The sequence below is a fragment of the Anneissia japonica genome, unplaced genomic scaffold, assembly GCF_011630105.1.
Source record: "Anneissia japonica isolate Jap-2015-1 unplaced genomic scaffold, ASM1163010v1 scaffold288041_len57141_cov134, whole genome shotgun sequence".
In the NCBI taxonomy this organism is placed as follows: Eukaryota; Metazoa; Echinodermata; class Crinoidea; order Comatulida; family Comatulidae; genus Anneissia; species Anneissia japonica.
In genome coordinates this window covers 41,270-57,311 of record NW_022721375.1, presented here as the reverse complement: position 1 = coordinate 57,311, position 16,042 = coordinate 41,270, and the positions used below count along the sequence as shown (strand labels likewise).

Sequence of the window (16,042 nt, the reverse complement as noted above, 5' to 3'; positions counted from 1 at the left end):
AGTTATTGTAGGTTCCACGTATGTCTGGAATAATAGACATAAAATAATTTATATTTTCGAATAAATGGAAAATACAGAACACTGTGAAATTAAAACATTGGTGGAATTACATGCAAGAGGTGGCGGGTTGATGGTTATGTTAAATTGGCGTACAATATTCCGTATTTTGCATTTGCTTTCAGATGGGGATTTGTGATCCATGGTGATGTTGATGGTTTTAGTCGGTTGCCAGTGTTTCTCAAATGTGCAACAAATAACAAGGCGTCAACAGTTTTGGAGGCATTTTATGGTGCAGTCGAACGTTATGGTCTCCCCCTTCGTTTGCGTTCGGATGCTGGTGGAGAGAATGTTAAAGTATGGCAGTACATGAATGAACACAGAGGTATATCAGTGTGATTATGTGTTTTTTTTTCTTTTCTTTCTCTTTTTTTTTTTTAAATCGTCAAATACAGTATTATTCAAATGATTCCCAATGTCACTAACTCTAACTTTTATATATCCTGGTTTTCGTTAATGTCTCAGGTGAGAGAAGTTCAATAATAGGCAAGAGCACTCACAATCAAAGGATCGAAAGGCTTTGGCGAGACGTTTTTGAGGGATGTTTGCACCATTTCTACCAACTATTCCATTACCTAGAGGACGATGGTAAATTAGACCCTTTATAGGAGGTACAGTTGTTTGCCCTTCAGTATGTGTATACATCCCGGATCAACCAGTCGCTCGAAGAATGGTCATCGGCATGGGCTGGTCATCGTCTTCGTACCGCTGGGAAAACACCGTTCCAGTTGTGGTATGATGGCCAAGTGGAGAACCCAGTTGGTATACCAGAGGTTTGTTCAATGTTATTTCAGGAACTCTGAGCTTCGTTCCCAATTCGTTCCATCCGGCTCCTGGTGTTTCAGCTGTAGGGCTGAAATAGGACTACTGTACACTTTACGTCTTTCCGATCTCATAATGGGTTCTGTTGGCAGTACTCTGCGTATTGTGAATCTTGTGAAAATTTTACACATTTTTCAAACGTAGAAAATTATATAGGTACAGCAGTAGGCATGTATATTGTACTAGAATGTAGTAAAAGTGGCCCCGCAAAAATGGCAGCTGAAAAAAGGCCCCACAAAAATTGGCCCCAGATGGCAGGTAGGTACACCTACTGTACTTTATTATGGAAGAACATAGTCACACCTACTGCACATAAGGTAGGGATATAATTTTTGGGTTTTTCTATTTTTTTAAAATAAAAAACCTCATTTGACATTTTACCTCAGCTTCAATTTGTTCTTAATTTTTAAGCAATTTCAGCCTCATTGTTCTTGTAAAGTGTGTTTTTATTTATTTTTTTTTAAATGTAACTTATTCATCTCCAGAAAATCAAAATGACCGTATTCACACATACACATTCCCTAAATACAAAAGTGAAATCTCATGAAGCATTTAAAAGCAGTTGTGAGAAAAAAGGTAGGCCTATAGGTCTTCCAATTAAAGATCACTTTTGTGGGACCAGTCACTTTCATGGCCTTCAACAGATTTGATCTGACTAATAGATAAATGGCATTCTTATACTGAAAATTTGAGTTCAACTTTAATTCATTTATTTTATTTTTTGTTTCTCATTTTATTTAATTTACTTTGGACAAATTTAGGGGGGTGTGGTGCCGGCTGGGCCTAACTGTATCGCCAATGATTTGGGACCACAGTGGAATTTAATTGGAGGTGGTCTATAATTGCCTATCTTTAATTAAAGGGCGACCGTACATGCGTTTTAACATAGGCTTATTAGTAGAATTCAACTCGATTAAATAATTTTGGAACTCCTATTCGGGCCTGGAATACTTTCGCGAAATTTTCCGACGACTCATCTTCACCCCGTCGAGTAATTTAATATGGCACCACCGCTGATTCAAAGTGATTTCTTTTATTAGGAATTGTAAAGAGCTGTTTATACTTGCAACGACAGCGGTAACGATAAAAATCTAAAAAGCGCTTATTCGAAAATAATTTGTTGGCGATTTCAATGAGGCACTTATAAAAACATATTATTGCCGTGGTGCTTTCCATGCATGTTTCCATGTTACCTATCACTCGTCGCTTATTGGCTACAAAATCAGGTTTGATGCAGTGCCTACTCAAGAGCGGCGATTATCCGAGAATTAACGGTATACAATAAAAAATAGTTTGAGCAATCAATTGAAATGGCGATAACATCGACTCGTTACAGGTACTACGAGTCCATCGTTCTTCCATGATTATGACATCAATTGAATTGATTTTACAAAATATTTTTGTACCGTTTACACGATAAATCGTTATCGTATTGTCTAGTGTAAAAACTGTGACTATATAAACAATTGCTTTTTATCGTTGCAAGTATAAAAATTATATATAATGCTAATTTGTCTTGACTTTCACCTTCTATTAGCATGAATTAGACTTGCATCATTCTGGAAGTGATGATGAAGAATACGACAATGAAATATCTCAGGTGTGTGTGCAAGAGCCACGAAATCCCACGAAAGCCACGAAATGGTAGAGGATGCTCACCAGCAGCTCAGTGAGGAAATAGACCCAATGCGAAGTAGTTCCGAACTTGGTGTTGACGTGTACTTAGATGTTGTTCAGTTTATTATGAACTATCTTTCGTAGAACTTTTTTAATGTACCTTTACTATAGTGTTATGGTACTATATTGTGTTGTGTGATGTGAAAGTGATACTTCCCACGCAGTGACATGCGGTACAGATTATATATGGCTAAAGATTCAATTTATGAATTTATTCATGTGGAACAGATGATACAGTGATGACTTCAGATCATAGGCCTACATAAGTCTTGTCTTAAAATTTTAAATTCTGATTCTGTGTCGGCTATGTAATAGTCATATGGGTAGTGTAATTATGCCAAAAAAAAAAAAATATGTTTGTTTGCCCTCCCCGCCTACCCCTAACTCACTGAAAAAAAAGGTGGCGGAAAAACAAAAAAAAAACTTTTTAAAAATTTAGCATTTTTTTACAAATAAAAAAAAAATTTGACTAAATTTATCTTTATTTTTTGCCAGATGCCCTTCAAATTTGTCTAAGGTTTGTCTGATGTAAGATATTACCATTCTAGGCTTCTGTGGGTTATATTTATTCCATCTGATGAGTATTTAAAAAAAGTAAAAGTAAATAAAAAAAACTTTTTCTACCCGCCCCTATTTATCATTTTAAAAAAAAGAAGGGCAAACAAACAATTTATTTTTTTTGGCCTGTACCTACTACTAAACCAGAACTGGCACTGCAGCCCTGTCTTTCTGGATTCTGTATAGCCTTGATTCTGGATATGAATCAAGAGCAATCAGGTAATATTCACAGTACATGGTTGAATCTTAATTGAAATTGTTGTGTCTCAAGTTACTCATGATGTTAATTGTTCTTAAATCGTGTCTCGATCGTCATGTATGCACCATTTTTACTTGGATAAGTTTAAACAACCAATACGTTGATGGCATCCTGTAAGTAATTAACTGGAGTATTTTTTTTGCAATATAACAATAAAATTAAATAGGTTTGTTTATATTCATTGTGAAGAGAACATTTTGTGAATAAAACCTATTAAAATTGAACCCTAAAAGTGGAAAAGACAGCCAAACCAGTCATTTGTCGCAAAAATGGATTTTAAGTTATTAATACAGGGTTAAACAGTAAAATGAGAGAATAATTGAAATCAGACATTTCCTGAGTATGACCTGTCTCTTATACACATCTAGATGTGTATAAGAGACAGGAACATGAGTGACTGGTTTGGCTTGTCTTTGCCACAAATACTGCACAACATTGAGGGACCACATAGTAGTATCAGTATTTGAATTTTACCAAAGCCTTTGCCATTAAGGATGGCTTCTTCAAACAAATTTCTGAAATCTACTGGATCCTCTATCCCACGTGGCATGTGCAGTTCTAGAGCACATGTTGATGCTGTGGGATAGGCTCTAGCATCCGGATTTGGTGTAAAAAATTCGACATCGATGCTGTCTTCAAATCCCATTGGTGGGATGACATCAGTTCCACTGATGAATGCCAGGATGTCATTAAGGGAAGTTTTTGTCTTGCCATCTAAAATGGAGATAACATTTGTTCAATTTTGCATTAATAACAATTCACAGCATTTACTTAAATTACCTCCACCAACAGTGCTGGGCAGAGGCATCTTGAAAAAATGCATGACCTGGCGACAGGTGGAGGGAGGCAATTGAATGTCCTGGAGCCACTCTTTTGGGAAAAGAAAACTGTTGGTTGTGTGCAGGTAACATTTGGTACAGTAAGCCTATTAAAAAAAATTACCTTCACAGTCCTTGAGAAAAATCTCCCAGCAAAAAATGGTGTCATCCTCCATTAATCTCAAATTGGATCCTTCTTCAGAATACCTAACCTTCATGATGCTTTTCAAAACATCACTTGACATCGGTTTCTTTCCCACTGAAGTCAGTAAGGGCATCAAAGTATCCAGGAAGTCTTTAACTATGGTCCATAGGGCACCAAGCCCTTCAACAAACTGCTGTATCTCTGCCTGTGTCCTAAGTTTTTAAAATATAATAAAAATATATAAATATATGCTAATGAATACTGTGAATGAACAATCATCAAAATAATGCAAAAGAAGAATCAGGGGTTAATGTCTTTCAATTTATGTAATTAATGTTTAATGAATCTGTACTGTCTTAATATCTCGACATCTAGGGTTATGAAAGGACAAGTAAGATACCAAGAATCAGTGTCAGAGACGGTAAATTTATGAAAATAGTCAGTGTTTCTTACAATGGCCATAGCCAGCTATTGTAACATTTCAGACAGCACGACAAAATTTTTCTAATTGGTCCACAAATGTGTCCACATTTTAAAAAATGGTCCAAATTTTGCAATTTTATGCATAAAATGGGTCCACTTTTTGAAAAATGGGTCCATATTTCTCATATTCAGCCAAAAATGGGAAAGTTTTTAATGAAATGGGTCCAGATATTTCTGTGTATAAAACGGATTAACTTTTACGAAAATGGGTCCACATTGTTTGAATTTAATAGTAAAGTGAGTCCACCCCGATATTGCCCCACTGTTTGAAAATCCTGGCTATGGCATTGGTTAGTTAAAAAACAAAATCAGGATTACTACCTATATTTGTTTTACCATTTTAGTATCTAGTTTTTTACAGTTGATTCCATTGCTGGGTTTGTTCATATGAGGTTCTTTACAAAGTTTACAAAAAAATAAGATCGAAAATTATTTAGTTCAAATTAAGCAAAAACAGTCATCAACCAAATTAGATATTGGAATAGTGAAAAATAAGGCACTGGAGTATAAAAAGAGTATAACTTTCTGTTTACAACACCATCATTTCCTTTAGTGGAAGAAACAATAATTTTTTTAAAAATAAGAATTATGCTGTGTACATAAAAAGAAGCAATTATATTTAATTATTAATATAATTGCATCAGTTTGTTTAATCATCATTTATACTGTATTGAAATAAATGCCCTAGATCATGTAGAAAGAGGTTCTAATGAGAAGTCCTGATCATTCTATACAGATTTAACTAAAGCTTGGATTAAAAAAAAATGAAATAAGCGTTCTACAATATGACATTATGAAAACTACATGGAATAATAGATGACGCACTCATTAAGATGGCTCTCTGAATTACTGTTTTAGAGGGAACACCAGACAAACTATAAGAAGCCAAAGGAGTTGACTGTGTTTGAAAAGATAATAAAAATGTGTACACATTTTGCCAAATAAATAAATTATTTTGATAGTGTAGTTACATTGTATTTAATCAACTTTACATTTAGAAGTATATTTCAAAACAATGCATAGGACCCTATTAAAAAAAAAAATCTCATTAGGGACTAACTCGGTCAGAAACCATTGTTTGGCGAGCGATGCACTTCAAAATTATCCTTATCTTGACTTATGAATTTACATTATGTATTAAAAGTGAGGGGAACAACCCCCTTAAAAATATGTGGGGGACATGTCCCCTTTTCCACCCCCCACCCCCATGATGATCTGTGCCCATGGCATGGGATTCAAGCTTAGACCTCCAGACCAATAGCTTGGACAAAAATACTATAAATCAGCACTAGTATCAATCTAATAAGTTCTACTTACTTGCATATCATTAGGTGCACGAGGCTTATGCGTCAAGTCTGGATCATACAGGTCATCAGTTCCATCCTAAATAAAATACAGTAGCATTTAAAACATTTATAGACTATGTCATACACCCCACCAGACATAATGTGTTATAAAAAAGCTGGTGTTTTTTTGTTTTTTTAACATCATTTATAATTATTTAGAATTAATTACAGCATTTTATGTTTCAAAAACATAAATAAAAAGTATACAATGTAATAAAAAAAATGAAAAGCTCACCTGCTACATCTTTCTATGTGTTTCTTCAAGATATTGAATGGGAATTCTTTTTGACACTTTGAACACTTCTGCATTAGCCCTGAGTCCACGTCTACACCACTCTAAAAAAAAAAATAATAATGTAAAAAATTAGTTTGTACCTAATTATTATAACTAGACGAAACTTAAAGATGGGTATGACATCATATTAAATTTACAAATAACTATAAAAATATACTCTATACAACCAAGTCAAAAAAACAAAAAAAATAACATGTAATAATATAATAATATGTTACTAGGATAAACCATGGAGGAAGAATAATAACCAATAAGCCATATTAGTCTTAAAGTAATTGTGATAAATTAGATTTACTGTATATCTCTTTCTGAAATGTTGTTTTTTTAACTGTGCAAATTATTTCAATGGAAAGCATAGTGGTAAAAAATGATTAAGTTTAAATTTATAAAATATTTCTCATATTTAAAAAAGAATAAATATTCAATAAATACAGTACTACTTACATCCACTGGGTCTAAATTTAAGCTGTTTTGTATAGGCCGTATATAAATACGGCCTTGGTCCAGCCTGTCCTTTATGTTTTGTGGAGTATACTTCCCTCTTATGGTAACCAACTTCCTCTCACTTCCAATACATGTTAGCAACTCAAAACCTCCAGCGTCTTGAAGCTTAGCGAAGTAGGTATATAGTACTTGACAGAACTGCTCCGGACTTATATTGATATCTGGTATAAATACCGTTTTCTCACCTAGCCCGACATCAATTAATAGCTGCTTTTCTTCCGACCTAGGGGTTGTATCAGCATCAGGTCTGGATAAGCAAACCATTTTCCTAGTCCAACTTTGGGTTTTGGACTTTCCCTTTTTTTGGGGGTATGGACTTTGTTTTGCAGGCATGAACCGGTGAAACACACAAGCTGTAAAACACAAAATAAAGTATTCTGTTAACAATCTCCTCACAGTGTTGATAAAGTACTCCATAATCAGTTCCAACACTGATACATTAATTTTGCTATTTATATTACTGTATAAAAACAACATTTAAAAGTGTTATTGTGGGGTCAGGGCAGTATTTGCAGATGGGATTCTTGAAAGTGATATTAGGAGTTTGAGACTCAGACTGCAGACCATACCATGAAGTAGCATGTAAAAGAGGGAAGAAATAGCAGTTTCTGCACTGCCATGGTTAGGAAATAATTATCAAACCAAACATTATTATTATTATCATTTACCATCATTTTATAGTTGTTATCATCCTTATAATTCATACCGTAGTCAATAATGGAGTTCCAGCAAATTTATTGTGAAATGCTAAAGAGTTATGGCCGGGTTTTTGGCAGTACAGTATTGTAATACTCTTAAAATCTCAATAGTTCATACACTTATTCTCAGCACTTTCAGGCATCACCTTCAGTGGTTTACGCTTACAAGAGAACAGAAAAAAAATTAAAGTGAAGGATTTTTTACTGGGGAAGTGGTACTTTTTGATAATAAATAAAAGAGAGTGGTACTACCTAAATTTACATTGGAGTGTATATAATTTCAACAGTGCTTTCAAGTGTAATGGGTCACATTTCCAGTCTTGTGACTTTCAAATATAAATGAATTTCATATTAGCAAATTTTATCCATTACTGAACTTGTGTCCATCATGAAGAGTATTGCACTCAGTTTGCTAGATAAAAGATAAACTCATTGAGAATAAGCTCCAGCCTAGTCCTGAAAATATATAATAAAAATAGTTTTTACAGTAGGCCTATAGGTATACAGTACCTGTTTGTTTGCAGCTGTTTCTCAACCGGTGCCGGTCACCAATTGTGCTGACACCGAGGGCACTTAGTTGTGGATCAGTAAGGCCCTGAACTTCTTTTGTTGTAATCTGAAAAAAAATAACACCACAATATATTTATACATCACAACAAAATTGTATGGTGTTACTGCTATTTTGGCACTCTAGTTATAGCATAAAACATAGGCCTACTGTTTTATTCTGTTTCTATGTTTTATAATTTAGCTTTTTAAAATAACATATTTTGTTAATCAATCAATTCAATTTATATTTAAATCTCATTAATTTGATCATTTTTTATACATATATTGATTGACATATAATGAATATATAATTGTATAGAAAAAGTAACTATCAATTTATACTTATTTTTTCTTAAATAAATTAGTCCTTGTATTCATTTTTCTTATTTATTTTCTTATTTGTTTCTATTTATCAAAATGAATTTATTATATTTACATTTATCTAATTATTTATCTATATTTGTCTATTTACTTGTTAAATTTATTTTTATGTGTACTTATTTATACTATTTTGGAAAAAAACAATTCTTGCAAAATCTCAAATTTAAGACTCACTGACACTAGGCCTAATAGCAATGTGTGAATACTGATTAGGGCCTAAAACACATACCAGAACTATTTTATTCTTGTTATATTTCTGTTACTTTATAGCTCTTTAATTATAACTTTTATTATTTTGATTGTTAATCAATTACTTCAATTTTTATATTAAAACAGGCAAGGGCCCCCTAGCCTAGGCCTACTACTACATAGGCCCTAGGCCTAGCGAATTTGTATTACTTTTATTTATTTATATTTATTCATTTAGGGCCTTTACATTATTTTATTTTTATAAATTGGGAAGCCTGCGAATATTTAATGTGCATCTATTAGACCCTCCTAGCCTATGATATTATTTAGCCTGCCTACCCTCCTAGACTAGGAGGAATCTAGATCTAGTCTATCGAGTCTAGCTAGGTCTTGCCTAGGCTGTACGTAGCCTAAACTGGGAGGACAAGAAAATTATCCCCTCCCCCCGCCACACACACTGCTTCATATCTAATTTAGTAATAGAAAAGACAATGATATTAATATATAGGCCTAGGGCCAAGCCTAGGTAGGCCTAGGCATCATAGGCATGCCTACTAGCTACTATGCCTAGGGCCATGTACTCAAGCATAGGGCTAGGGCCTAGCTAGGCATAAAAGTTTACCTTTTCTCTTTCAAAATTCGAAAGAAGGTGAATCAAGTCTACTTTTTTCAAGGCATCTTCAATACTAATAGACTTGGCCATTGTCTTTCCTCGCTTCGATCGACGGCACGAAGAAAGAGAGAAGGAGCGCGCAAGTTCCACTAGTCTCGTTATGTAGGACAGTCATTTTCAGCAATTAATTGTCTTTCATCGCTTCGATCGACGGCACGAAGAAAGAGAGAAGGAGCGCGCAAGTTCCACTAGGCTCGTTCCCACAGCCGTTAATTTTTTCCACTTGACCCGATGTCAAAGGTCATGAAAACCACCGAACGTAATGTAAAAAGCACCGAACGTAATGTAAAAAGCACCGAACGTAATGTAATTTACACCGAACGTAATGTTAAAAGGGCCGAATAGCAAATGCGCCGAACGAAAAAGAACCACCAAAGGCAGTAACGGCGTTCCATACGGAAGTGCATGTAAATAGGCGGCTATCGTTATGTAGGACAGTCATTTTCAGCAATTAATTGCTGAAATCGGCAAAATATTGCCCCGGTTTGTCATTCTTTAGATTTCCGAAGGACGCAAGGAGGTAAGAAAGTCAGCTTATCGTTGAAAATAATAAATAATGGAAGAATATCTGTGAAAAATAAATTATTATAGCCTAGGCCTAGCCCTAGGGATTAGGCCTATGCCGACAAGATGAGCCGCCTGTCATTTCTATGAAACGCCAAGCGCGTCTCTCAGTGAATGTAGCGCGTTAATTGCGGCGTATTTTAATTAAAGCCCCATTCCCGGCAAAATTTCACTAAAAACTGACTTTTTTTAGAAAATATGCATTTGCATTACTCCAATTATTATAAATCATGGAAAAATATTGGCATGAATTTTAGTTTTACGCAAAAGAATAAAAAAAATGAGAAATACAGCCTAGGCTGATGCACGACCTATCGCAAAATCGCATTTATTTTTCGTGTGGAACACAAAAAATCAAATTTCAGTCTTATTTTACATTTTTTTCATTCTTAGGAATGTCTAAATTCAGTTAAACTAGCAATTCCGTATTATATTTATAAATCTTGTAACATTATACAAAAATTAGATTTTTCTTAAAAACTGAAATTTTGTCGGGAATGGGGCTTTAACCTATTCGTTATTTGTACTACTACTATTTTTTTCCTTTTCAGAAATCATGAAATGTAAATTTAATATAAATTTAATCATCAATTCAATACAACTTGCACATCATTTTCCAATTACACAACTTATACATTTTTATAAATGTTTCCGAAAAACGAAAACCAAACGTAACAAACACATTACAGTATGTTAAAACGGAAACCAAACGTAAATAAACACATTAAAAATGATCAAGTTATTATATTTTTAACACGATTTTGCAATAATGTACAACTTCATTTATTTTTATAAAAATGTAGTACATAAAATAATCAAAATTCTAATTTTAAATTACACAACTTATACATCACGAACCGCAATACGAGCAAATCAACGACTGACAAGACTGTTGGATGAATATGTAGTGGTATCCGGGGGGTGGGGGGTTCATTCACTGATGACATCGGCAAGCCGACTGAGCAAATTAACCATGGAAGATAAAACGAAAATAATTAATAGAGCATTAATAAAACAGTAATAAGTAAAATTAGTAAAACCAATTTGATTTTAAATAGACAGATGACTATAAACAATAAATTTAAATGTGTTATGCCTATGTTATTATACAGTAATTACTATGGTTTTGTAATTTATATATTTTTATTTTTGTACTATTTGTTATACTTATATATAATAAATAATTTAATTAAATAATTTAACAAAATAGAAATGACCGGCGGCTCAACTTGTCGGCGGCTCAACTGGTCATATGCCGCGGCTAGCTAGCCTAGTCTACGCTAGACTAGGCCTAGCTAGCTGGAGAGAGAGAGATAGGCCTAGGCCTAACAATGTCTCCGAAGGGCTTAAAAGCAGTACAGTCCTTAGCTACCTACTCTGTAGCCAGCAAGAAGACTAGCCTATGTAGGGGATAGGCGGCGCTAATGCATAAGTTCACCTCATCCTCAAAATCAAACTTCCAAGTTGTAATTCCTTAAATATTCATGTATTATGCAAAACATGCCTTTACTTACACGATTTACACTATTATATGACAATTCCAGCTTGTATTATTTAGAAAAATTCGGTTTTACTTCAGCTCTCTCGAGGGATGCCAGTCAATTCAAGCAGATGCCAGTTCGAGCGGATGCATTTAGTGCGAACTATAACAAGGGCGAATTTATCGTCACCGTATTCTTGTATTTGTTTAAATGCAAAAAAAATGATCTGATTACTAAGGTTCTCAAAGGTTTTTAGTACTTTTTGATAATTACTCCATGTTTGAATTACAGTCCTGGCAACTCAGACTATCAAGATGGCCGCTAACAAGTTAAAACTATAATAGAATTGCGCACTTTTTAGCTTTTTTCAAAATTATATTTGTAATTGAGTTATGCTACTCACTTATTTATTCTGGAACTGTTGTGTGCCCCCTTCCCCTTTGAAAATGAGGCATGTCCTGGCGAAATGGTTAAGTTGTCGCACAGGCCAGTATTGAGTAAATGAGCTATAAACTATGGGAGCTCAAAAAATTGCCTAAAAATCCAAATTTTGTTTTCACTATAGATCAACAGTTTAATGTCTTATTAATCATGTCCCAAAGTATTACAGTAGTTCTGGAAGTGGTCAACAAATTGTTTTATTTAATGTTATTTAGATAGTTAATTCTATTAAACAATGTATGAACAAATAACTTTGGAAGGCAATTACTCAAAATCATGTTTATCTTGACTCAATAACTTAGGCTTGAAAAGTCCAATTTTAATGAATGACCCCTCATTTTAAAGATAACATACTCAGGTATATGAAAATACCAATAACTTAAGTTTCAAATTTTGCTACAACTTAGCCATTTTGCCACAACATGCCTCAAATGTCAAATTTTTAGCTCAAAAATAGGAAATTTTGAAGTAATTCGTATATAACTCGCACAGGTTGTTGTTCCCACAAGTGGATCTTCTTCCGCTCGAACTAGCATCCGCTCGAAAAAAATTCCGCTTGAATCCGCTCGAATTGGCCTTCGCTTGAAGTAGCATCCGATCGAATTGACTGGTTCCCCTCTCGAGTGGCTCCCATCCGATCGTTTCTCGGCCATCTTGTAAATGAAATGGTTGCCAGAATCACATACGATTTCTAGTAACTTAGGAAATCAATTGTTTACTGTGCGCTACTATACCCATTTTGGTTCTAGTTGCGCACAAGGATAAATATCAGGATACAATTGAAATCAGTGATGTGCAGTTTATCAATGTGCGCTACTATACCCATTTTGGTTCTACTTGCGTACATGTCTGATTAAAAACACAATCGAAGGACAAGACTGTGTTCTGGTAAGAAGTCAGGAACTTTCATCCAGGCTAATCCCCTTCAGAAATGTCTTGCGGACAGTTGGTCTGGTAATAACGCTGCCCCCACCCCCATTATGGCAACGTTGGATAAGCGATACGTTTTGTTTTTAAGTAATTATGGAATAAAAAATGATATTACACTGTCAATCCGATTAGGTATTTTGTGTTTTGCATAATTGGAGTATGTTTGTTTCTCTGTTTTCTCCTTATTTCTTTTCTGGAGGTTTTTATTGATTTTTCACACTTCACAGGTCTCTTACTTGCTTCTTATTTTTCAGCATACCGTGTTAAATTAATACCGTGTTATAATAATATTCGTGCTTTTCTACTAAACTAGTTCTGGAACGCATTCATTATTATCACAATACTTGGACTTGCACTATATATTTGAAGCTCAGATAACAATACTCAGTTCACTATAAATCATTGTTTCATTGTCATGTCAATATATTACTATTATTATTACCATCATCATCATCATCATCATCATTTAATTTATCTTTCAGTTGCTGTAAAAATATTAATATAATAATAAAAACACTAATGAAGATAATAAATTAAATAATGGTGATATCGATGAGAATGATAGTAATAATAAAGATGAAGATTTTCCGTCTGCATTTGAGGGCTTCGGACCTTCAAAGCTGTGCTATCCAACTTTGGCTGCATTATAAAGCTTTTTTTTTGTAAAGACAAACACAATAACACTAAATATACATATATATTCTTTATTTAAATCAACACCTTTACACCAGCGGCACACGTACATAACAGAGCGTCAATGGAAATTTAAAAAAACCTTCAAACATAATCAAAAGGAGACAAATCAAAAGCACGGATAAAAGTAACAAATTGAATATGAACAATTTTTATAAACGTGGAAAGTGCAACTTCAATTCACAACGTACAATTCATTCACGATTTTGTGTCCTTACGACGTGGGGAAATGATCTAAATATACAGTAAATAAAATTGTTCAACTCAGCTGCTGGGATTTAACATTTTACACTGAGACCCTCTTGAATTGTCTAAAATTGTACTTTTGGTCTTTAAAATTGCAAAAAATGTCTATGTATCGTGGTACTGTACCTGTACTTATATATGCGTAATTGTTAATTTTACGTGATAAAATAAATTTTGATTTTCTATGAAATTTTTATTATACAGTAGGCCCTAGGCTATATTAGTCTAGGACCTGACTAAGATTTGTATGCACTTCATTTAGGAGAGAATTTCTCAACTGTTATAGACTAATATGAACCCTAGGAATAACATGGGATGTGTGCCAAAATCTCTATCTGGGACAAACAGCCCGAAAATGACCACGCCCTTTATTAAATGACCACATACCCCTTTTTATAGGGGGTACAGTATTTTGAAATTAAGCTAGACGGTATAAGAAAAGAGCAAGTGAAGGGGGTTTTTTGTTCTAAATGAGCACACATGACAAGGGGGTTAAAACTTTTTTAACCCCCTAGGCTACTATGGCTAACGACAGGTACGCTTTCTCCAATATAAAGTCTTTTTCTATGAATGGAATGACCTGTACGAAACACAAACTCCTGTAGACCAAACCCAGTACTGTTATGATTTTAATCGTGCGGGAAATATCCTCAAGATGCAGTACAGATGGCAGAAACCTTTTTGGTCAAGTGCCTTAAACCATCAACAAACCTTGAGACATTTGACGATCTGCGCCTTGCTACATTTGATAGCAATACCCTCAAGATGGACTTTAAGAGAACAGCTTGTACCTCAACTAATGCAAGAAAACACACTATAGAAGCTACTACCAACAGCAGCTGTGGGTCCAAGCCCCATTTAGAGATGCCACATCAATTATCAATGCTGAGAATTTTGGTTTTGTAAGGAGTGGCAGTTTATTAGTCCCTGATATTGTGATCTCGAAACCTGATGGCCTGCCAAATTCGTGTCCCTGTAGAAGAGCTAGAATAAAGTGTTGCAAGCACTGTAAATGCATGTGATTGTTGTAAAAACCCAATCACTGCGTAAATGCTGCTGATTGATGGAAATACAATTTATTGTTAATTTCTGATAAAATCACAACTTGTAAACAATATGACATCAAAGTCAATATATTTGACCTATTATTATAAGGTTACACACAACTAAAGTGACCTGCCAGGTCAAAGGTAAAAAATTTGAACCAAAAGTGAGAAAAACTAATTATATACAGTTTGATTAATTTGAGACCGAAACCAAGTGTTTACAGTCGGTAGACATAGGAAAAGGGGAAAAAACTTGTAAATAGGGTCAAAGGTCAAATATGGCATTTCCGGTCATTTTTTAAGCAAATCGTACATTAGAACAAATAGAAGTATGCATGGTCCGAACAATTTTAAAAAGAAAGCAACTCGCTACGACCAGCAGTTCTCAGCACATGGGAACCCTTTTTTCACTCATAATTTCCATATGAACGGAAAATGAGACTAAAACGTAATTTTAGGAATTTAAACCCCTTGTCATGTGTGCTCATTTAGAACAAAAACCCCTTCATTTGCTCTTTTCTTATACCGTCTAGCTTAATTCAAAATACCCCCTACCCTATAAAAAGGGGCGTGGTCATTTAATAAAGGGTGTTGCCATTTTCGGGCTGTTCGTCCCGGATAGAGATTTTGGCACACATCCCATGTTATTCCTAGGGTTCCTATTAGTCTATTACAGTTGAGAAATTCTCTCCTAAATGAAGTGCATACAAATCTTTGTCAGGTCCTCTACTATATTGCATAATTAAAGCATAATTAAAGGGGGGTGCGGGGATGAAACGATTAATTTTTAATTTAAAATAGAGGGATGGGTGACCACAACGACAATAACGGCCCTCGATTTTGGAGCACGGTATTCGAAAACGAGGCTCGTGAACTGGGTCCCAAAAAAAAAACTGGTGCTACAGGATTTTGAGCTAGTGTTATAAGATAGGGAATTTTCTAAAATTTTCTAAAACTTTCAAAGGCTTGCATTCGGTAACCCCATAAAAAATTGTGTCAAACTTTAGATATTCCAATGTAAATTTGGCCGTTCTTTTCATTTATATGGGTTTTCACTTATGAAAATGTCTCAATTATGTGTAAAATAACGATTTGCCCCAGTTTTTATTTCGGAAATTCTGTCTCTTATACACATCTACATGTCTCGCTTGCCGGTTACATATTATAGCCAACATTCAGCATGGATG

General features: G+C 34.4%; 1 protein-coding gene and 1 long non-coding RNA gene across 2 annotated transcripts; one reads left to right on the top strand and one right to left on the bottom strand.

Moving 5' to 3' along the window:
• The first annotated feature begins 212 nt into the window (after positions 1 to 212).
• On the top strand, positions 213 to 2,908 carry LOC117111502. Its single transcript, XR_004445885.1, has 3 exons — positions 213 to 382; positions 523 to 830; positions 2,417 to 2,908. It is a non-coding gene; the product is annotated as an uncharacterized LOC117111502 (long non-coding RNA).
• A 938-nt stretch (positions 2,909 to 3,846) lies between these two features.
• Positions 3,847 to 9,490, bottom strand: LOC117111504. Its single transcript, XM_033254415.1, has 7 exons — positions 9,404 to 9,490; positions 8,173 to 8,278; positions 6,905 to 7,317; positions 6,401 to 6,501; positions 6,137 to 6,202; positions 4,316 to 4,548; positions 3,847 to 4,087 (listed from the first exon to the last, which is right to left on the bottom strand). The coding sequence occupies exons 1-5, from the start codon at positions 9,482 to 9,484 to the stop codon at positions 6,169 to 6,171; spliced, it is 735 nt and encodes a 244-aa protein (XP_033110306.1). The 5' UTR covers positions 9,485 to 9,490; the 3' UTR covers positions 3,847 to 4,087; positions 4,316 to 4,548; positions 6,137 to 6,168.
• Between the last annotated feature and the right edge of the window lie 6,552 nt (positions 9,491 to 16,042).